This window comes from Amblyomma americanum, chromosome 11 (genome assembly GCF_052857255.1).
Source record: "Amblyomma americanum isolate KBUSLIRL-KWMA chromosome 11, ASM5285725v1, whole genome shotgun sequence".
Classification (NCBI taxonomy): domain Eukaryota; kingdom Metazoa; phylum Arthropoda; class Arachnida; order Ixodida; family Ixodidae; genus Amblyomma; species Amblyomma americanum.
In genome coordinates, this window is record NC_135507.1 from 661,153 (window position 1) to 682,113 (window position 20,961).

Here is a 20,961-nt window from a genome sequence, read left to right on the forward strand (position 1 = left end):
CGAAAGAAGTAGTCTGAATAAAGTATGCAGAATCTATCGAAAGATTGATGACACTAGCTTAGCTTATTTCTGCCAGATAGCTCATAATACAAACTGGAATGAAGTTGTCAGAGAGGATGACCTAAGCAGATCGTTCGGTAGATTCATGTCCATCCTGCAAAAACTCCTGCAACTCACACCATCATGTGCAGCTGCAGGGTCGCTGGTGCAGGGACGTCGAGTCAAGGCTGCAGGTGATTTCGTTTGCTTAAACCACTCTTAGTCATGTGGTTTATTTTGTATTTCGCGGGCTTTCTTTGCAGCTGGGAAGGAAAGACACGCGTGAGTGTTTCCTTATCGTAAATGATGAAATGGGGGTTTCTGAAGGTGCTCGACAACACTTAAAATGCACTTTGTTGTCTAAAGACAATATTTATTGATTTAGATAAACTATTAATTGCAAAACAATATCTGCCTGCGGTGCGCGAGATGGCTGTCACCAATGTGCAACTGGTTTCACTCGGTTGTCTAATAATTTAATTTTTAACCCTTGGCTCCAAGTTAGCTGGGACACCCGGTATGCGGACAACACGAATGTATTTTTCTCCGGTTACACCGTTCATGAGATGCAGGCAGTAGCAAATTTCTGGCTATCCGAGCTGTCTACCTGGCTTAATTCAAATCACCTTCAGTTGAATGTTAGCAAAACAAAGTATGCCTGCCCAAGTGCGAGAAGGCTGATGATTAGCTCTCAGGGAGATGCGTTTTTTTTGCCACTAGCACGTCTAATGTACCTAAAAATTCAGAACTGCTGCCGACACCAACTATTCTTATGTGCATACATTTTCCAGGTCAACCTCAACACTTTTCGACGACTGCAACCCCGACTGGGCCTTGCGTCCCCAAATCAGTCGCGCTATCATTTGCACAGAGCGCAGCAGCCAGGTGTCACAGCTGTCTATGTTTTTGCTGTGCGCACACACCATACTCTACGTAAAACAACAGGGCAGCAACAACATGAGAGCAGGCTTCGCCACTACCTGCCACGCACATGCAGTGTGCTGAGGGAATGTCACCGTCGCTTTTTGTGAGAGCCCGCACGTCCGCGGGTTGCTTGTTCATCTTTATACGAGTGGTTCACCTGGGCACAGACCACAACGGCAACGAAAGGAATCAGTATCTTTGCCTGCGTTTTGAGGATCACGGTGTTGGCTGTGACCGTTTTCACGCATGGCTTGCGTAAGCATCCATTTGCGAGCGCTATGCCCTTGACAAAAGCAGTTCTCCAAACTAGAAATTCATAAATGAATGCAGGCAACAGGCGGTCAGATGCCCATATCCACAGAGCAGTTGTCCGTGCGTAGCATGGAAGGATCCACGCCGCACTACTTTACTTTGCCTTTCCCTCTTAGTGTGCCCAATCTTTCGGGCACAGCATCGACACATCTGTTCCCGAGAACTGCTGACTTCTTCCACGCATGTTGGGGAGGCGCATGAGCAACGCCGTGTTTGCTTGGCAGACTGTTGAAAACAACGCGGCACTCGGTGCATGTATGCTCTCTGTTCCCCGCCTACCACTAGCGCCAACTAGCAGCCATCACCGCACTTCTTGGTAGAGCGAAGATAGCTACCGCGGCTAGACGTGTGGAAGGGCAAAAAAAAAAAAAAAGCCAAAACCATCGGCATACCACGGCGTTTGCAAATGCCACATTCAAGAGGGCTACTATAAGTGTTCAACTTATTTCCGATGTGGTTGCGCGAATAAGATCGGTACAGTGATAGAATCAGATGGTTGGAGAAGTACAGCAAATCCGTATGCGGCTCATTTGTTGGTTGCTTTGTTGTACAAGCTTTACTATGCATAATATAATGCGGCTTTGGCAGTCATGGCGCATGTAAGGCAATTAGTTTACTCACTGCACAGTCCAGACGGCAAACCGCATCTGCCAGTCAGAGGCCGACGCCCAAAGACGCAAGTACTTTGTCAGGATTGTCAAGTGACATAATGGGCACCATCCTGCATGTGTTGACAATTTTCCCCGCAGCATATACCACCGCGAGGCTCCTACAGTGACTCCTGATAGATGGTTGAGGGGCATAAGTACACTCTAAGAACGATTCACTCGGCATGAGTTGCTCCATATTGTTTCAATAGCACTCGGAACGATTTTGCTTTTCAGTTCCTTCAATGTTCGTACTTGTCTGCTTAGGTGCGCAGCACGAAAACTTTCATGCGGTAATTGTTTCAGGATACGGTGCTAATTTCCAGCGAATACAAGGTTTATACTTTTTACATCGAACACAGAAATATTTTTACTCTAATAAAGTTGCTGCTGTAAGCTGTGCTTCATGATGGTACTTTGCTTTGTTCTATGCACTGATTTTTTTACCATAGCAGGTGTATTAAAGGGGCAGGGGAGGCATTTTGATGCAATCTCAGAAGTCGCACGGCTAATACCATACAGGCTGTAAACTTTGAATAGCACTGCAAGCAGTACAGAGCAACTCGATTTTCTTGTTTTCTCTGAAACACTGTTTTATTTCACGATACTGAATGAAACAATTTCTGATGTTGAATAATTTTTTACTCCTAAAAATAGAGAGCACACACCCAGGACGAATATTTTGCCCCAGATGACCATTGTGTCGTCCTCACGGCTGCGTTTTTTAAGGGTGGCTTACCACCGTCATGAATGTTTTAGCACCGTCATGATTGCAGTGCCCTCAAAACAAACTTTGCAGGTGCAAGATATATATGATGCACCTGAGGAACTCACGCGTGCTGTTAAATCTCGGAAGCGTAAAGAGTGGGAACCTTCATGAAACCGATGTAAAGGCAGTTGTACAAGAGTATAAGCTATATCGCAGTACACATGCATCAAGGACATTTGCTTCACACCCATTTATGTTTATATTGGTTCGCTCTCAAACACAACTGCATGTGTTATAAATTATGACGCACAAAGTGCAACCAAAGTGGACAGATTTTGGCCTAGTTAAAACACTGTCGTAGTTTTTCAGAAGCACAAAAAAACATGCTAAACAGGCTTACTGTGCACAGGGCATGTAGAGCGCGGAAGCACAAATGGATGTTGACAACATGCACAGGCATAGGGCTTGTTTGCTCGAGTGTGTTTCTTTAGCGGCGTGCACATAATTCACTATGCAAATGCTTCCGCCGTTTACAGGCAAACTGGCGGGGAAAAAAAATACTAAACGGGAGTTTTACATTGAAACCGCTAGTGCAGAATCAACAGTGGCATGCTTCCCGCAATGCAGTTGCAATACGGCCGGTATCAACATTGGCAAGAAGCTGGGGTGATCAAGTCGTGTCACTAATCTTGATAAGCTCTTGCTCTTCGGAACAGTAAATCTGAGCAAAGTCTGTGAACACAACAGAAAGCCGAGGAGCCAATGATCACGCCAGCCATGCTCCAGCGGCTCGTCTGCCTCGTCATCCTCCTATGTGATTACTCATTTTAAAACCAGATGGCGCTGGGTGTCAGATTTAGGCGCGACCCCTGGGCAGCGCGTGTTCCCTAAACTGCATGTGCAGTAAGCCTAGGCCTAGCTTAAAACCAATGCACAGATGGTGACCGAGGGGCCAGCGCTTCTATACGCTCGCAGAAGGCAAAACGACGTTGCACATTGTCTTGCAATCCATGAGCAATAGAAGCGCTGGTCCCTCGATCACCATCTGTGCATTGGTTTTAAGCTAGGCCTAGCCTTCGTGCTGCAGCGTTCAGTCACAAGTAAAAAATCACTTACTGGTAGGCAGTAATCTCGTTCCTCATTCGTGCGAGAGGTTCAGCAGATAGTCATCGCCTGCAATTGGATTGGAGGACTCTCATTATCGGTGGAAACAGATTGAAGAGCGCTAACAGATGGGACAAAAGAGAAGAACATGGACACAAGCGCTGACTAGCAACCAAATGATTTATTGCAACAGGGAAGGCAGCAATATAAAGCAAAACACAAAGCATTAGACATATCGGGGGCACTATCAAAAGGTGTCACTAAGATAGGCAAGCTGTTGACGCCAACCATCAAGGAAGGCATATAGGCCCCAGGACGTGAAGACAGGTGGCTTTCACCACTTCAATGCTTCTGTGACGGCGCTCAGAGATGCAGGCATAGTTACTTCAGTCTGACAAGGAGGGTGGGTTTGTCATCGTACCAAAATCGAATGCCATATACAAGGAGAAGGCTCAAGCAGCACTCCAAGGAAACTTCAGAGAAATGAAATCTGTAGAACAAAACTGCAAAATGAAGCCGTCCAGATTTGTGCGGCCTTTTGAAGCTAGCTTCACCTGTGAGAGCATGGAAGAGATCCAGCCTCACGATCTTCTTCATTGCCAACAAAGAGCACTGCCCTTTCTGTGTCATAGTGTCCAAACCTTGGTAACTTGAAATTGCAACATTCCTGCAGAAGTGCCTATCGCATTTCGGAGTCAATGGCCTTTTCCGCATCAGGAGACCCGAGAAAATGTTGACTTCCTGCAGAACTAACAACCAGCTCGTGTAAGCGCCTTTTCCATCGATGTTAAGGATTTATATTATTCCCTGCCTCAGAATGCCGTGACCGCAGAAATCAGCCAGTGCACCGACCGCTTCGCCAAATTTCACAACACGTGTGGGATAGATGTTAGCAGGTTTTTAGAAATGCTTAGCTGTTATCTGTAGTCTACATTTGCTAATACCGGAGACAAATGATTTATCCGAAGACGGGGGGTGTGCATTGGATCCAGCCTTGTTCCCATACTCAGTGACCTGTTTCTGGCTTATGGCACCAACCATTGTTGAAGTCATGCGTTACGTCGACGACCTTTTACTTTATCGCACAGGTCAAGCCCAGCAAACTGCTGCTCAGATTTTTGACGTGTTCTGCCTAACCATCGAGTTCCCTACTAACAATAGAATAAGGTTTTTAGCCCTGAAACTTGTACTATACAATGAACATGTGAGCTGGGTTTATTCATCACGCTTCTGGAAGAGCCTTCTGCCATTTCAGTCAGCTTGCTCAAAGATAGTGAAACGCGGAATTGCCAAAACGTGCATAAAAGTAGGTCTCATGTACGTTAAACACAGAAAACCTTTGCACACAAGTAAAAAGGTTAAAAACTGCAGGGTACCCATTGAAGCTGCTACTGAACGTAGCTGAGTCATTGATTGTGGAAAGGAAAATTGAGAAGAATGGTGTGCACCAGTGCTCATCAGTCAGCTAAGGAAAAGACGGCATGCATTCCATATGTACACACGGTGTCGCACAATCTGACGAAGATTGTGAGCAAAGCTGGTGTGAGATTGCTTTTCTCCGCCAGGAACAAACTGGGAGGGATCTACAAGCGAGTCAACCAACAAAAAAGGAAAAAGTTTAACTACTGCTGTGGTGTTGTTTACAAGATCCCTTTCTCATGTGGCCGGTACTACATTGGTGAGACAGGCCGCTGTATCAATGACCGTCTACGCGAGCATATATGCAAACGATATAGAATACAAACCATGCAAAAACAAGATGGTCATACACTGTATGGACTGCGAAGCTTTTCTTAAGACCATCATCATTGCCAAATATAAAGACCAGACCTCATGGCTCATCTACGAGGCACACAACGTATGCGACTACGGTGACACGTGCGTTAGCCAGCCGTAAGAGCTTGCCTATCTCAGTCAGTGACACCTTTTGATAGTACCCCCGATATGTCTGATGCTTTGTGTTTTGCTTTATATTGCTGCCTTCACTGTTGCAATAAATCATTTGGTTGCTAGTCAGCACCTGTTCTTCTCTTCCGTCCTGTCTTCAATCGGTTTCCATCAACATGCACCAACCAGCCTCTCTTCTGGTTTTATTATTGGCTTGATAGTTGCTAATGCTAGGTGGCCGTCAGTGCAGACTCTTGTCCCAACCTGTTCCCAGGTCGGAGCTGAGCAGCAAGGTCTGCTATGGACCCGCGTGCGCGAGCCTCTGAAGCGATATTGGTGGGCAATCTGTCGGGAAATCCCAGAAGACCTGGTCTACAGTGGCTTTTCCAGCGCATTTGTAGCGCTTCGGTTTAAATATATCCGGGTGCACATGGCTTAGGAAGAGTTTTTTGTGAAGTTGTCTCCACAGTACCTCCTATTCTTTGGTTAGGTTTTATGCGGAGGTGGGAAGATTAGCCTTTCTAGCCTGTAGTGCTGAGTGACCTTGCAATAGGTATTAAGTCCGAGTAAGCATCCATAGCTCGGCTGATAGATCCTCGAGCTGTATCGTGGGCTGCCTCGGTCCCCGGGTTTGACGAGTGAGCTGGTACTCAGACCAGTTCCATATCTTTCCGGTAATTCTTGAGGATTCCCGAGGATATTCTGCCCTGGCGAAACTTCCAATCGCTGTTTCTGAATCGCTGTCAATCACTTCCGCCAGCGGGGTTGTCAGCACCATGGTGATTGCCGCTTCTTCGGCTATTTTGAAGAGTTTGTGCGTACAGTAGAGTTTGCTGCAAGTTGGCTTTCCTCGGTCACCGCATTTATCGTGTATGCTTTTTCAGGTGTTGGGTAAGCGGCCGCGTCTACGTAGACTATGTCCAGTCGGCCCAAGAGTTTTGTGGCTAGGGGGCTTGCACTCTGGCCTTGCGTTTTTCAGTAATGGTTTTACCATGATTGCCTTTCGGACGATGGATGGGATTTTGCGGGGGTCTGCGGTCATTCCGGGCCTTCCTAGGATCGCTCTACCTGCACTGGTGCGAGCGAGCCTGAGCTCTTGCATTCTCCTATGGGCCTTAGTAAACTTGTCTAGCGTGTTGTGTAGGCAGAGCTGCAGTAGATTGTCGGTGGAGGTGTTGACGGGTAGACCTAGGGCTGCCTTGTAGGCTTGCCTGATGAGTCCTTCAATTTTGAGTTTCTCAGCACTGTATAATCGTAGATAGGGAAGGGCGTAGGTCATCCTACTGATGACAAAGGCCTGCACCAATCGGCATAGATCACTTTCCTTAACGCCTCTTCTCTTGTTCGCTATGCGTCGGATCAGTCTAATGGTCTGGTGTACAGAGGCATTTAGCTTTTCGATGACTTCAGTGTCATCACCTGCAAAAAAATTTGGCTGTGGATTTGCTCAGATAATCCAGGATATACAAAGTGAAAGCAGTTGGCGTTCACTGTGTTCATTGGCGTTGGCATTGACAATGTTCTAGACTGATGATTTTGAGGAAAGGAAGGGCGCATAACTGGCTTCCTGGGTCAGTGGACGCCTCAATCGCGCTTTGAGGTAGGCGGTAGCGATGAGAAAGAGATGTGGGCTACATGCATTAGTGCTGACAACGCTGTGGCAGACAGACACGTGGCACTGCAGCAATAGGCTGCACGTTCATTGGGTGACCAACCACTGCCACCTGCCAGGGTGGCACTGTGGGCGGCTATCCAGTGTGCGGAACACACCCAACGTTAGACACCAAGCCGCATCTGCTTGCCTGATACATCACCACAGTCTCGGCTTGGTGGTGCGGTGACGTCACACGATGCGTTTCTGTGGCAGCGGTGTCACGTCGGGTTTTTTCTCGGAGCTGAGTTTGCTTGCTGCTGCTAGGCCAGTAAAGCTTTCGCTGACTGGCCTCTTACTGGCCTTTTCTTTCTTCCGCCCAGCCGGCCACTCGCGCCTTTTTTTTTTATTAGCAACTGTACTAAACGAGTAGCAATGAACATGCTTGCGATCCCTGCGATAGGGAACATTGCACGCATGGAAACAGGCGCAGCTGCACTCCACGTGGGTGGTTCAGGGGCAATCGTTTCCATCGTCAGCTAGGAAATTACACGGGTTAAGTGAGCAAAATTTTTGGCCTATGCAACGGCATCTTCCACAGTGTGTGTAAGCCATCCCTAGCGCGTAGTTTTGTTTTGCAATGGCATTAGTGACCACAGGGCTTGAAGTATGGCAAGACCGCTATCCAAGGGCTGCGTCATATCGACAACGCTGCGTTTGCTGCGGCATTACAAAGGCAGTGCTTTGTCGCCAAGCGTAGACGCTTTTCGCCCCGCCCGCATTATATAGCTGAAGCTGCTGCTTCGCGAGCAGTCTTCACGAGTTTGCCAGCTTGCAATGCACTGTGCCTCTTCGATGGCAACCTCTGGCATCACACTGCCAGTGAGAAGATATCTGGCCAGCCTACTATATGCTTTGCGGCATTCAGCACCCGACAACTGAGAATGCTTTACAATATCATTCAGCAAGCTTGTTTGTCATGCAAGCCATAAATAAAACATTTGTATCAAACTTTTTTCACTGAACACAATAGTTTTTCAAAGAATTATAGCCATGTTACTAGACTACAAAATAAAGTTTACCACAATTACTACTATTCTACCACCCTTATTTCACACCTCATAAGGCCTTGTCAGTAAATGATGAGCAAAATACAATTTGCATGATATGAGTTTTTTTTGCTACAGCTATGTTTCGTTGAAATGCAACTTTTTTTAGTTTAAACTAGTACCTGCATACATATTTGATACTATAAGAAAATTTTCATTTCGTTTTTTGCAATAGGTTTTGCAATAAAAAATTTTATATTTGCACACCTCTATTAAAAAGTAATTCTACGATACATACAAACACCATGAAACTTATTTTGAAGCACACCTTATAAACATAGTGCAAGAATGAAGTTTTTCACTAAAATGAAGGTTTAATATTTACACCATAGGTTTACAAACAAGACTACTGTTTTGATATGTTTCGACAAAAGCATAAACTGGTATTCCTCCACAAAGACAAAAGTATATATCCAAGCATCCGTTCACATAGGAAAATAGAAGAAATATGTACAGCTTTTGTCCTGGAAGTCAAACGGCAGGGAAGGCACATGGCATTACACATTTCTGTTCGGAAACAGGATTAAATACACAGTATGGTGTCCCGGTTTTGCTGCATGAGAATATCACATTCCAAGAAAAAGCACAAACGACTTGGCTATCTTCAAGTCGTTTCTTCTACCCCTTCCACCAACTAATCAGCAGAATGGCAAATATGCACAATACCTGTATTAAATTAAGTATTTTGTTCAATTTCTTGCAAAGGCAGCAAAAGGCAACCTTAAAGTTTCCTTTTCCAAGCCAAATGTTCTAGCAAGTTCAAAACATTTCATACTTGCCCATCATAATTTAGCACTATCAAAGCTCGTAAGGATGCATCAGTTAAAAATCGCTTGGTTGGGAACACATTAACGCATGGGATAGCTGGCACAGTTTGCATCTATTTCACTAAGAGCGGGCAACAAGTCAATCACACAGAAGCAACCAGCAATTTCTAAGTCAAAAAATGGTACGCTCTCTCGCAAACCTCATGTATGCATCTCTTCACACTTGCCCTGATGTGTACAGCACTGGATACAAAATGATGCACCATGATAAACTAATTCAATGCACAGACCCAAAAGCAAGTGCCAAGGGCTGTCTTTTCCTATGGCAGCATGTAACTATGCACATGCGTTTTTTATGCTACAGAAAGAATTTATGCACAATTTAAAATGACTGCTGTCTACATACACTCATGTCTTTGAACCGCTCTCACTTCTCATAGCAGTTTACGCTCTCCTCAAGCTAAGTGAACACTAATTCAACCCAACGCATTAGACGACCTTGCACAGCAACATCAAAACGCACGTTTTTAGGCGTAAGTAGAAATATGCAACAACAACTCAACAAAATAATAATCACTGAAAAGCTACGTTTCAATGGCACCTATTATTAGCCCAGAACATCATCATCATACAAGGGAAACAGTTATAAATACACAAAAGCTCGAAAGGCACTCTATTTACACACCTGTGTACATATTTACAAGTATCGCATTGCAAAACCGAACAGGAGTAAAAAGAGAAACCTGAGAACAAGTGACACAGCTACTTGGCACATGGATTCTGAATTCGTTTGTGCGACCACAAAAAGGAAATACAGAAAGTCGAAAATCTGCACAATTTCCTTTTTTTTCTTCAATTACGTTTGTGCATTCTTGCACACCCGCTCTCTTAATTTACACGCAAATAACAATGACGCAAAAACTGTCATTGCTTACCAGCACTCAAAAGAAACTCTGCACTAGCTAAGTGCTGTAGTAGCGGTGGCTTCGACTCCAGCACATCTATTGCGCTCGAATGCAGGGCCTTGTGTACAGTACAAGTTTTGAAAAAGAGAAGCACTTCAGGTTGTGACATAACACTCAAACTTCACAAAACAAGACTACACGCAAACATCCGAGCATTCTTTTTCTCCTGTCGACGCAGTGGCTTACCACAATTGGCCTCCAGGCGACAACGGCGCAGACTTTGGAGGACAATGCTCTCGCTTGCGTCAGCAACACCTCGGATACAACATGTGGTGGAACATGTCTCAAATGGACAGGTGTTCTGTGGCAAAGATACTCTCAGCCGCCCAGCATCAATTTGGGAGCCGGCTGTCTTTGCATGTGGCCCAAGGTACAACAATCTGAATGGAAACATTGCAGGATGCAGCACAGAGAGGCTTGACAGTGGAACAAGTGGCGGCCATCTTGAGAACGCACATGCCACAAAGCACCACAGATTTGAAACTCAATTTTTCAGCCAGGAAACACACCTAAGCCTCAGATTCTTCTTTAGGTGGCATCACCACTACGCACGGTATCCTCAAGATGTACTGAGCCTCCTCGAAAAATTGCTGCAAATAAAAAAAGCATGGAAGCAAGAAGTTTAGAGAAATTCAACACATGCTGCACCATTCCCAAATTTCAAACCCCCTGCTCTCGGACAAATGTACAAGGTCACAACATGAGACACGACCTTCGCGTCAGCTAACAGCACTCAAGAAGCAGTAATTAAAATCCTGCAGGTAACTAGATGTCAACTATAGGAAGCGCAAAATACCGGACGACGGACAGAGTAAGGGACACAAAAAACAGGTTCACGAGCGCTGTCCCTTACTCTGTCCGTCATCCGGTATTTTGTGCTTCCTATAGTTTACAACATGCATCACCAACTAGCCCAGCAGCTTGCTCTCCTGAACAGATCACGATCTCTAGTGTGTATGCTTTAGAGCTGCAGCAAAAAATAGAAGGCAGGCTGTTCACTGCATGAGTCACAAATGATCAACAATGTGATAGCACTAAAGGTCCCATTCTGAAGAAAAGCTGGGGTCTGTCCAGGTGGTGAAACAAGTGGTAGGGTTGTAGCGTAGCTAAACTGATTTAGACATGCGAAATCATGTGTTTAGCATGGCTGGCTCATGGTTTTGTTTACCAGGGTCATCAGCACGTCTAGCAATTATATTAGGCTCAGATTAGGCTGATCTGATCTGAGTGCGCCACAGATAGTTGATGAAGACGACGACGTGCAATGCACAGTGTGGGTGCGTTGTAGTTTAACATGAGGCGTGTTCGCTGTGGCAATAGGCTAGTGCTTTCGTGCAGCAGTAACCAAAGCCGATTTGTTCGCGCCACCACAGGTTCAACACCCCATCGTGGCAATATTTAATTTATGCATGGGCTGTTGCTTTGCTAGGTTCTGTCAAGGTCACACAAACTCGGTGAGCTGGTTAGACCCCGTGAAGGAAAGAAAGCACTAAAAGCACCTGGCACGGTGGCAATCAATATAATGATCGGTCGAGAGAGGTCACGTGACCTTGTGTCGTGAGAGAGAGCCTGGTTGAGAGGTGGGAAACTCAGGAAGAGCAACCTAGGTCTCACAAGCGCCACCACCTGCTGGAGCAGTGGCACATCGCCTAACTGCTGCACCACTGCGCCAGTAGTACTAGTTTGCGGACTCCCCGCAATCTACAGTGTGCTCCGCAATTAAATGCGCACCATATAGTGCTTCTCTCTGCTATACTGGTGAATTGTTCGAGCTCAAATCTTGCAAGGAAATGGTATTTGGTAAGCAGAATTGTTTTATGCTGCATTTGTTTGGAGTACTTGCCTGAATCGATGAAAAAATGTTGCATATTCACATTGTCTGCGGCGACGACGAAAGAAAACAAGCCGCTACTTCAGCGATTGCAACGGCGGTGCTATTTCGTTTGTCAGGCGTGGAGATTCTAATTTAGTGGAGTTCAGGCCAAACTAAGCTTTTCTTTTGTGATCATTCATAAGGCAGTTGAAAATGCGTCTTTAAACCTTACTACGCAAAACACTCCCCTCCTTTGCCAAATCTATCGGGCCGACAAACGAGATCACAGAGATATTGACTTGTTTTGTTTCGTCTTCACCGCAGACGATGCGAATATCAGACATTTTTTGATCGATTCAAGCAAGTATTCCAAACAAATTAAGCATAAAACAATTCTGTCGGCCGAATGCCATTTCTCTGCGAAATTCGAGCTCGAACAATTCACCAGTTTAGCTGAGAGAAGCATTAAATGGGTAACAGTCTGTATGAATGTGACACATTTCAAAACACTTTTGAATTAAACGCTGCCCTTCTGGGTCATGAGCTGGGCGTGCTACCTCTACACCACTGTGTAAGCTGAAGTGAAAGAGCAGTAATGCTATCACATTGTACTCAGGTTAAAGGGGTTGAGGCACCAAATTTTGGGGCTGTAAAAGCTTTTTCTGTATGTAGGGTCACCCATGGTGAAGTATTGGATGCAACAAATGCTTAAAATATATTTTAATTCAGCTCCAAACAGTCCTTAACACGTTTATTGCGTCGTAGGTCAAGCCGTGTATTTATGCTGTGAGGCAACGAATACTGAGTCGTGATAAATTCATGGGCCGATTCCGGCTTATCAAAGCACCTGTGGAAAGCACAAATGCTATGCCGTTGATGCCATTTATTGGCAGTTCCAAGAAGTTGGCTTCACTGTTGCTCCCTGTGCACTGTAGCTACGCACTGTCGCAACACACCCAACAAAATTAAGCCTGGCTCACTGGTGGGCCACGTCGTGCAGGGATTAGGGCTCCAAAAATCGCCACCGCAGTGAACATGTTAAGCGCACTTTTTCACGATAGAGACCAATTGTTAGTGCGACAGTTGGTGAAGTTTAAACTTGGGAACAATATCGTGAATATTAATGACAGAACTGCACAGTAACATGACCTACTATAAATGGTGACACACGACATCGGCAGGCGGTGAGCTGATTAGCTAATAAATGCTGTTGCTGATGCACCAGCATCGGCACCAGCATCGGCAGCCAAATGAAACTTTCACGTCGATGAGATGAACTGACAGGCTGCTCTAGTCTATACTCTCCCTGTATTATTATGGCTACATTTCACATGTTCATCCTTCGACACTCACCTGGGGTAACAGTAGGCCTAACGAGTCCATGGGATTCGAATGTGCAATGTCAGCGATTGTGGAGTGCGAGTTCATAAATGTTAGCAAATACAAACGGTCACCGAGCATAATTTTGACAACAGTGACCTGGAATCGACAATTGGTTACATGCTAGGATGCACATACATCTATCGGGAAGTGCTGCGACTCAGTCTGCCGACCAAATCTGCAGGCGCCTGGCAGCAGTCGTCGTGTTACTTGTGGAAAACAAATTAAGCCATTTTAATTACTGGATGCCAAACGTACTTTCACATACAGCAATTTAAATTCAAATATTGGACATATCGGAGAAAGCAGTTACAATGAGCGAGAAATGCCAGACATACGCTGTGTCAACAATTCGGCTACGAAGCGTTCTCCAGGCTGCCACTTGCATTCATTGGCGATTCTTTGAGTTATCGCACTGCTTAAACAAGTAAACATACAACTGGTGCTAAAGAGTTGAGATTGTTCATTTTAAGTAGAACGTGGCTTACATTTCATGCCGAACAAATGTGCAGTTGCTGCCTGTGCACATGCAGCTTTGTAAACAAAAGTAGCTCTGAGGTGCAGTCGCTGACGTGGTAAATGCCAACTACTGTACAATTACCTTGAATCACTCATTCAATGAATGCATAGACTACTTGCTAAACAAGCAGCACATATTGAAATCAGCAGCCACAGGACCCAGAGCAGTCTATTGGCATGGCTGCACAGGTGGAGTGAACTGAAGACAGCGAAGGGTATTGCTTGGTGCGGGCAGTGAGGCATTGTGTTGTTCTAACGTGACCAGGGGATTGGTCAAATGACACGCTGTCGGCTACGCACCATCGGCACAGACGTCTGCTGAGCATCAGCACTGGCGTATACAGTTCAACCTCAATATAACGAAGTCGGTAAAATTGCCACTTTACTTCACTACACTGAAATTTTAAGTCGAAATTCGTCTCTTAGCATGCAAATAAATTGCAAAACTTGTTGTAGATGCACAGCAGGCCTGGAAAAGCTTTTATTTATGATTAAAGTAGCCTGTTGCTTTCTTCTGGGCCTTCTTAGCCATCAGCAACAACATTATGCACCGTTCATAGGCCCACAAGGACCGCATGGCCTCAGTATGTCAATGACGTTGACCACCTCGCGGCAGGTGGGGACACCGTCACACTCGGCCTTCGCGGTCCACTTTGCCTTCGCTCTCACCTTCAGATTCCCCGATCACACCCTTCAAGACTGGTTCCGTGGTCACCTCTTCTGTTGCGAGAGCAAAGGAATCGCCGAGAAAGTAATGTCTATCTCAACGCCCTCCAGCACAGCACTGCCGCTGCAAAGACGCTTCCATTACTTCTGGATACTTGCTCCCTGTTGTGTTTTCAGGCGTGGGCAAACCATCATTTTCTTCGTCCGCCTCTGGACAAGCTGCTGTGGCTGCTGCCACTATTAGGCCTGCTTTATGAAAGCAGTTTTCTATTATTTGCTTAGGTGCTGCAGTCCAAGATGCAGACAGCATCTTGAGCACTTCAATCAACTTTTGTTGATTGTTCCAACCAAATGCCGCAGAGCAGCTTGTCAATCGGCGACAATAAGAGCACTTCAATATGTTAATTATGCCTTGATCAAGCGGCTGGATGAGTGACATGCAGTTCGGTGGAATAAACTTCATGTGGAATAAGTTCCACATATGCAAGCTCCAAGTCCTCTTTGGTTACAGGCACGAAAACAGACGCAACACAAGGCAGAAAGACCGTCTTTCTGCCTTGTGTTGTGTCTGCTCGTGCGCCTGTAACCAAAGATGTACAGTTCCCAACTTGCCCAGCAATTCTTGAAACACTGCACTCGATCACTAGCAAGAAACGCTTGCCACTTCTGTCCATGTTGACACACAGGAGGACTGCAGCTTGCTGTGCTTGCCGCCATTGCAACGATCAGCCTTCAATGCCAGTGTGCAATCTGGCAGCATCTGGCAGAACAATGCCGGTTCGATGGCGTTATAGACGTCTGTTGGAACTTAACGCCTGAGAATTTCCAGCACTGCATTTTCAATCCAGGTGGCCGATTCTGTAGCGCCAGCCGAAGACGACTCTCCACTGCAGTGCTGGGTCTTAAATCTATGCAGCCATCCACTGCTGGCCTGGAAGTCATCATGGCCAAGCAGGCAGGCAAAATATATACGGTTTTTACTGTACGGCCACACCACCAATGGCAATGTTCTGTGCCTGGGATGACGCGAGCCACTTGGAAACAACTGTATCGATATCACCATATGTCGCTGCCTTCAACCTTCTCCGCTGGCCGCTTGTTCCTTTCTTGAGGGAGTATTCTGAACTGGGGGGCAACTTTTTTACCCTCAGAATATGCTGGCCTTCGTTTCTAGGGAAAGGCCCCTGTGCTTTTCACTCATGCTGTTGGAAGCGCCAGGCAAGTGAGCAAGCAGTCACCAGACTCCCTACAGCAAACTGACGAACACACAATATGCACACCTATAAAAGGGAAGTAGGCCTAAACCCCTATACTGTGCTGTTGCATTGACAGTGTCGATGCTCATGCCACCTAGTGGAGTTGCTGAACCCCATGTTTGCGTCTCCCCCTAAGTACCCCAGATGGCGCAGGTATCATCACCAATTTCTACTTAAGTGTGGTCTGCTCTGCTGCGCCTCCACACTGCGCCCATTTTCAGGCTGCGCTTTGGTGGGCACTTCACTCAACCACTAATTTGCGGTCGACCTCCGTTCATTATGCCAGGTTAGCTTCGTGCCATGAACGAACTTTCGTTACAATGAAAGTCCGGCGAAATTTATTTTGTTATAGGGAGATGAAACATACATGGTGTTCAATGGGCCCGTAGTAACAGATACTAACCTACTTTGTTACACCCCGGATTTCAAATCCTCAAAATTGCGATGTTTCTAGATTCCCCAACGCCGCCCCTGTGCCCCTGTTGAGGCGTGTTGAAGTGCGGCCGGTCTGTAGCGGTCTCGGTCACAGTGCCCCAGCCTTTTCCACTTCACTTCTAGCGGCGTTGCGCGAGACGTAACAGAGGTGGTAGCGGCTGCTGCCACAGTCACACTATCAGCACAATTGCCAAATGTTTCTCCACATTTGCAACTTCGAGTAATGGTGATTTCACGTAAGTTTATTTCTTAAAATGGTTTCTGTTGTTCATTGTCCTTTCGAGTCTCCTCGCAAAAACTGCACAAAACAAAAACCTGGACGTAACGAAAAATCCCAGACTTTTTTTTCAAGTTCGTTATATTCAGGTTTAACTGTAATGCAATAATAAATTATTTATCACACACATATGAATCGCTGAGCATGCATCACGTCCTGGGGCAACACGCAATGTTTGAAACAAAGAACACACGAACCGAAAATTTAGTGCCTCCACCCCCTTTAAAGGGCCCCTGAAATGATTTTGATGGGTATATTCTAGTGAAACAGATCTGTAGAGGTAGTCTTTGTGAATGTTAGAGTCAAATTTGAAAGCTCTGCGTTAACCCTATAATCATTGCTCGCTGTAGCTCGCAACTGGTTAGGGTGACACACCTCGCCACGCATCCCCTTCCCCGATGACGTCAGTGGGCAGATGGGGTAAGCTTGAGGGCTGGCTCTTCTGCCCACTGACGTCATTGGTGTAGGGGACGTGCTGTTAGGTGTGTCACCCTAATCGGCTGTGAGCTACTGCGAGCAGTGATTTTTAAAATTTATTTCTAAATTATAGGGTCCACGCAGAGCTTTCAAATTTGACTCGAATGCCCACAAAGGCAGATTCTGTTGCCCTAGAATATGCCCATAGGGTCCCCTTAAGCATTGTCCAAGTTTTTAGTATGGTAACACTGCTAGGCACATTTTCTGATTTCAGGCATATGCACATCCCTGAAGCCTGCTTTGTGGCCCTTTGGGTTGTGGGCAGCCTGGCAGGCCTGGGTGAAGGCTTTCAAGGTAAAGGCGTTCAGGTCAAATGCCTTTAGCACGTAAAGACCTTAAAGGTGGGTTCAAACTGGCGAGCCGCAGAGGTCGCGCATCAGTTTAGATTTATTTGTTACCCCCCCCCCCCCTTCCCCCCCCCCCCCCCCCCCCCCCCCCCCCCCTAGTGCTTCGGGAACCGTAACTACCGATTTACTCGCGTATGCCCCTGCACACAGCCCGCACCCCTAACTTTGAACTCCACGAAAAAAAAAAAAAAAAATCCGCATAACTTGCATGCTTACCCGAAAGAAAAAAAAAATGAGCGGTAAAAACATACAACTGCACACTCAGTGATCATTTCGCTTTCAGAACATTTATTCAAACGACCACCACCACGTCACTGGTTATCCTATTCTCAATTGTCGCTGCTCTCGCTGTTGACATCCGAGGCTTGACCGCCACTCTAAAAGACGCAGCCGTCCTCCGAACCGTCCAAGCTGTTACTGATGGCACATTTTTTTTAAAGCTTTTATGCACCAAGTCGTCCGGTATCGCTTTCCACACTATCATGATCTCCCATATCAGCTTCCTGGATACAGCAATGAATATCGTCCTTGGTGTGCAGCCCCATTTCCACCTCTCAACACTATCTCATCTCCCTGGCATACAGCCCGCTTCATACGTCTCCTACCACAATCTCCTGGCACACTTGATTGCTTAGGCAATGACATCATGCTGTAAGCATGGAACATCATCGCGATCAGTCATCCGCCAGATCGTGCACGGTCTCAGTGCGGCTTTCGGTTCAAGTGTGGCCTCGGAAGGAATCCAGTATGAGCATCGAGCATCCAGTGGCGACGCAAGACTCCTGTTTGACCGATTTCTTCAGCAGTGGCTATAATCTTTAGCTCTCTTTCACTAGGGAAACACTGCCACCAATGTCGCAATCATGACCCAAAACAAAACATCCACTCTACCAAATTCCAACTGGTCTAGTACACGAAGCAGCACCTGACCTGACACTAGGTTCAACAAACGATCTGCAATAAAACGTGAGCCACATGAAGCAGGGAAGAATAAACAGACTATGAATGTGGATTTGCTATGCCTTTCATTGGCCCCTCACTAGCTTGACCAAGCCATACATGACAGATGGGGATGGCGGACTACATGGGGAGGCGCCGCACATTGCCGTGAAACCCCCCCCCCCCCCCCTCAAAAATCGCAGCTCATCCTGCACCCCCTCTAAAAATCGCATATACCTCACCCAATTTTACGGTGTCCCCCTGGTTGTACGCGAGTAAATATGCATATTGGCCCAATCGTCGCGATGTTTGAACTCGCCAGTGTGAACCCGCCTTAAGTGCCTACTGCAAGACATAAATCATTTCACTTACCGCTAACCTTTCAAGGCTTAGGTCAATGAAGAGCTCCTGGCCCCCCCCCCCCCCCCCCCCCCCCCCCCCCCCCCCCCCCTCACACACACACACCCCGTTCACGAGCAGGCAGACCTCCGAGTAAAGGCACACATCCTGAAAGGCGCTGGGGTACTTCTGCTTCAGCCTGGGAGAAAGCAACAGTTAGAGGTGGAGAACATTTCGTGCTGCAACGCTTTCAACAAAGCCCCATTTGAAAGGTCACTAAAGAGAAGTGCTGAGCCAAACGAATGCGTCAATATCCGAACATTTTTCTGTCAAATAGTGAAGCGTCCGATATAATCACCTCGAGTGAATAAGAACGTGTGGTCCAGCGCACCCCTTCCTGGGTGGCATTGCGCTGTGAGTGCAGCTAAAGCCCCGACTGCATGCGTGGCCTGGTGTATGCGCCACATCTATGGCGGTCTGTACATGCGTGTGGCAGCAGGTGCAAGCGCGTTGCCCAAATCTGCCCACATTATTCGCAGTGCATATGCGCCGAAACTGGCACGGCAGGAACTAGCGGGCTTCCTTGACTTCTGCAACGACAAGACTGAGCTGACTGCAGCCGCTCTTTTCCGCATGAAATTTGCTAATCAAGCCTAGCACATGATGCCTCTTTCTGGCGCAGGACGGTGCTGGGTGCAGGGTGCATATGCCCAGCAGGTGTGCATAGTGTCACCATTGAAAAGCAAGAGCTGAGCAACAATGCTATCGCAATTAAAAGCAGCAGCTGGAGGTGCCACACTAGGTCTCACACCCTAAAGATATGTCAGCACTGCACACAGGTTGAACCCCAAATTTCTTAAGGCCATTTTTGGAGAAAGTCGACACAGCTTCAATTAGTTTGACAGGGCTGCAATGCATACTTTTTTTTTTTTCATGCGATGGCCTTGTGTGTTAGAAAATACAAGATTCTCAAAACGGCTATAGTGGTTTTCAACCTTTTTGAGTGCGAGAAGAATTTGAAATTATTTAAAGAAAAATTGTAACTCTGAATTCGCTTTGAATCAAAAAACCACTATTCACACACCCCTAGAAAGTAGTTTGAATTGCCACATTCCCCTTTCAAAGGTAACCTGACGTATTCTGTGTGCGAGAAGTGTTTGAAATTACTCAAAGGGAGCTACTATCCTCTTCACACCGCTACTCAGCCAGGCCAAGAGCAGTGACCTGAGCTACAAAAAGATAGGCCATTTTTAGCGAGGACAGTGACGCCACAGTCAGTTTCTGGTAGCTGTGCCCATCCACGTACACTTTTTGTCAGCTACAAACTGCTTTTTTTTTCAAGCTGCTGCTGCATAGATTTCGTCTCCATCACACAATACGAAAGTATCATCGCATCTGCTATAAAGCTAGCACTGCAGGCTTGTGCATTCTGTCGACTTCGCATGCGCCAACTGTCTCTGCATGTGGCCAAGTTCCTGAGCTACAGCATTACCTACAATGACCAAAATGGCTTGCATGACAGTCAGGCTCACAATTCATTGCACAGTTTGCACACAAAATGACTCTCATGGCACCCAGCCATCACTATACACAGTTTTTTTACATGGCAGTCAATGCTGCCAAAGCTATGATGATACACTAGCTATGACATGGTATGATACACGACTGGTCGGCTGAATCGCTCTTACTCCATTCATGCCGAAGTAGTAGTTCACACTGTGAAAATTGTAGACAGAAGGCCCGAACACTGAGCACCTCAAAGCTTTCACTGTGATTTTCAGTGCTCCCACTTCATTTTATACCTTTCTTAGCTTTTGTGCAAGCACTCACTGAGGCTTTGAGAAGAACAAATGATACGTGGCAGGGTAACGTATTTACTCACAAATAACCCGTACCAAAATTTGAAAAAAAAAAAAAACGTTTAAAAAGTGGGGGTGCTTGCAGGCTGCACTTGGCGAAATATACTGGCATACTTACATCCTGTGGAGCCTATGGAGTGTTGCATGTTATGTACGAAATCATCATCATCATCAGCCTGACTACACCCACTGCAGGGCAAAGGCCTCTCCCATGTCTCTCCAGTCCTTTGCCAGCCGCATCCACCCTATGCCTGAAAACTTCTTAATTTCATCCGCCCACCTAACCTTCTGCAGCCTCCTGCTACGCTTACTTTCTCTTGCAATTCACTGCCGTTTATGATCTGACAGAAGCTGACATATGCGCTCCACCCCATTCTTATCCTTCTAGTTACTTCCCTCTTATGATTCGGATCATCTGTCAATAGCTGCCCTAACTACTTCACCACTTCCAGCACCTCACTTCCAATTGTGAACTGCTTTCCCTTGCTAGACTGTTGAACACCACTTTGGTTTTCTGCATGTTAATTTTTAGTCCCACCACCCTGCACTGCCTGTCTAAAGCATTGATCACACTTTGCAATTTATCTCCTGAGTGACTCA

The 20,961-nt window shown here is 46.3% G+C and overlaps 1 protein-coding gene across 1 annotated transcript in view; it reads right to left on the minus strand.

Annotated features, from left to right (window-relative positions):
• Positions 1–10,425: 10,425 nt before the first annotated feature.
• rictor (rapamycin-insensitive companion of Tor) overlaps positions 10,426–20,961 on the minus strand; it is a 148,148-nt gene continuing 137,612 nt past the window's right edge. Inside the window, exons 26-27 of the mRNA XM_077643128.1 lie at positions 18,544–18,701; positions 10,426–10,646 (exon numbers count right to left, since the gene is read on the minus strand). Coding sequence (XP_077499254.1) covers positions 10,564–10,646; positions 18,544–18,701 — 241 coding nt within the window. The 3' untranslated portion in view covers positions 10,426–10,563. The remainder of the gene's footprint in view (positions 10,647–18,543; positions 18,702–20,961) is intronic.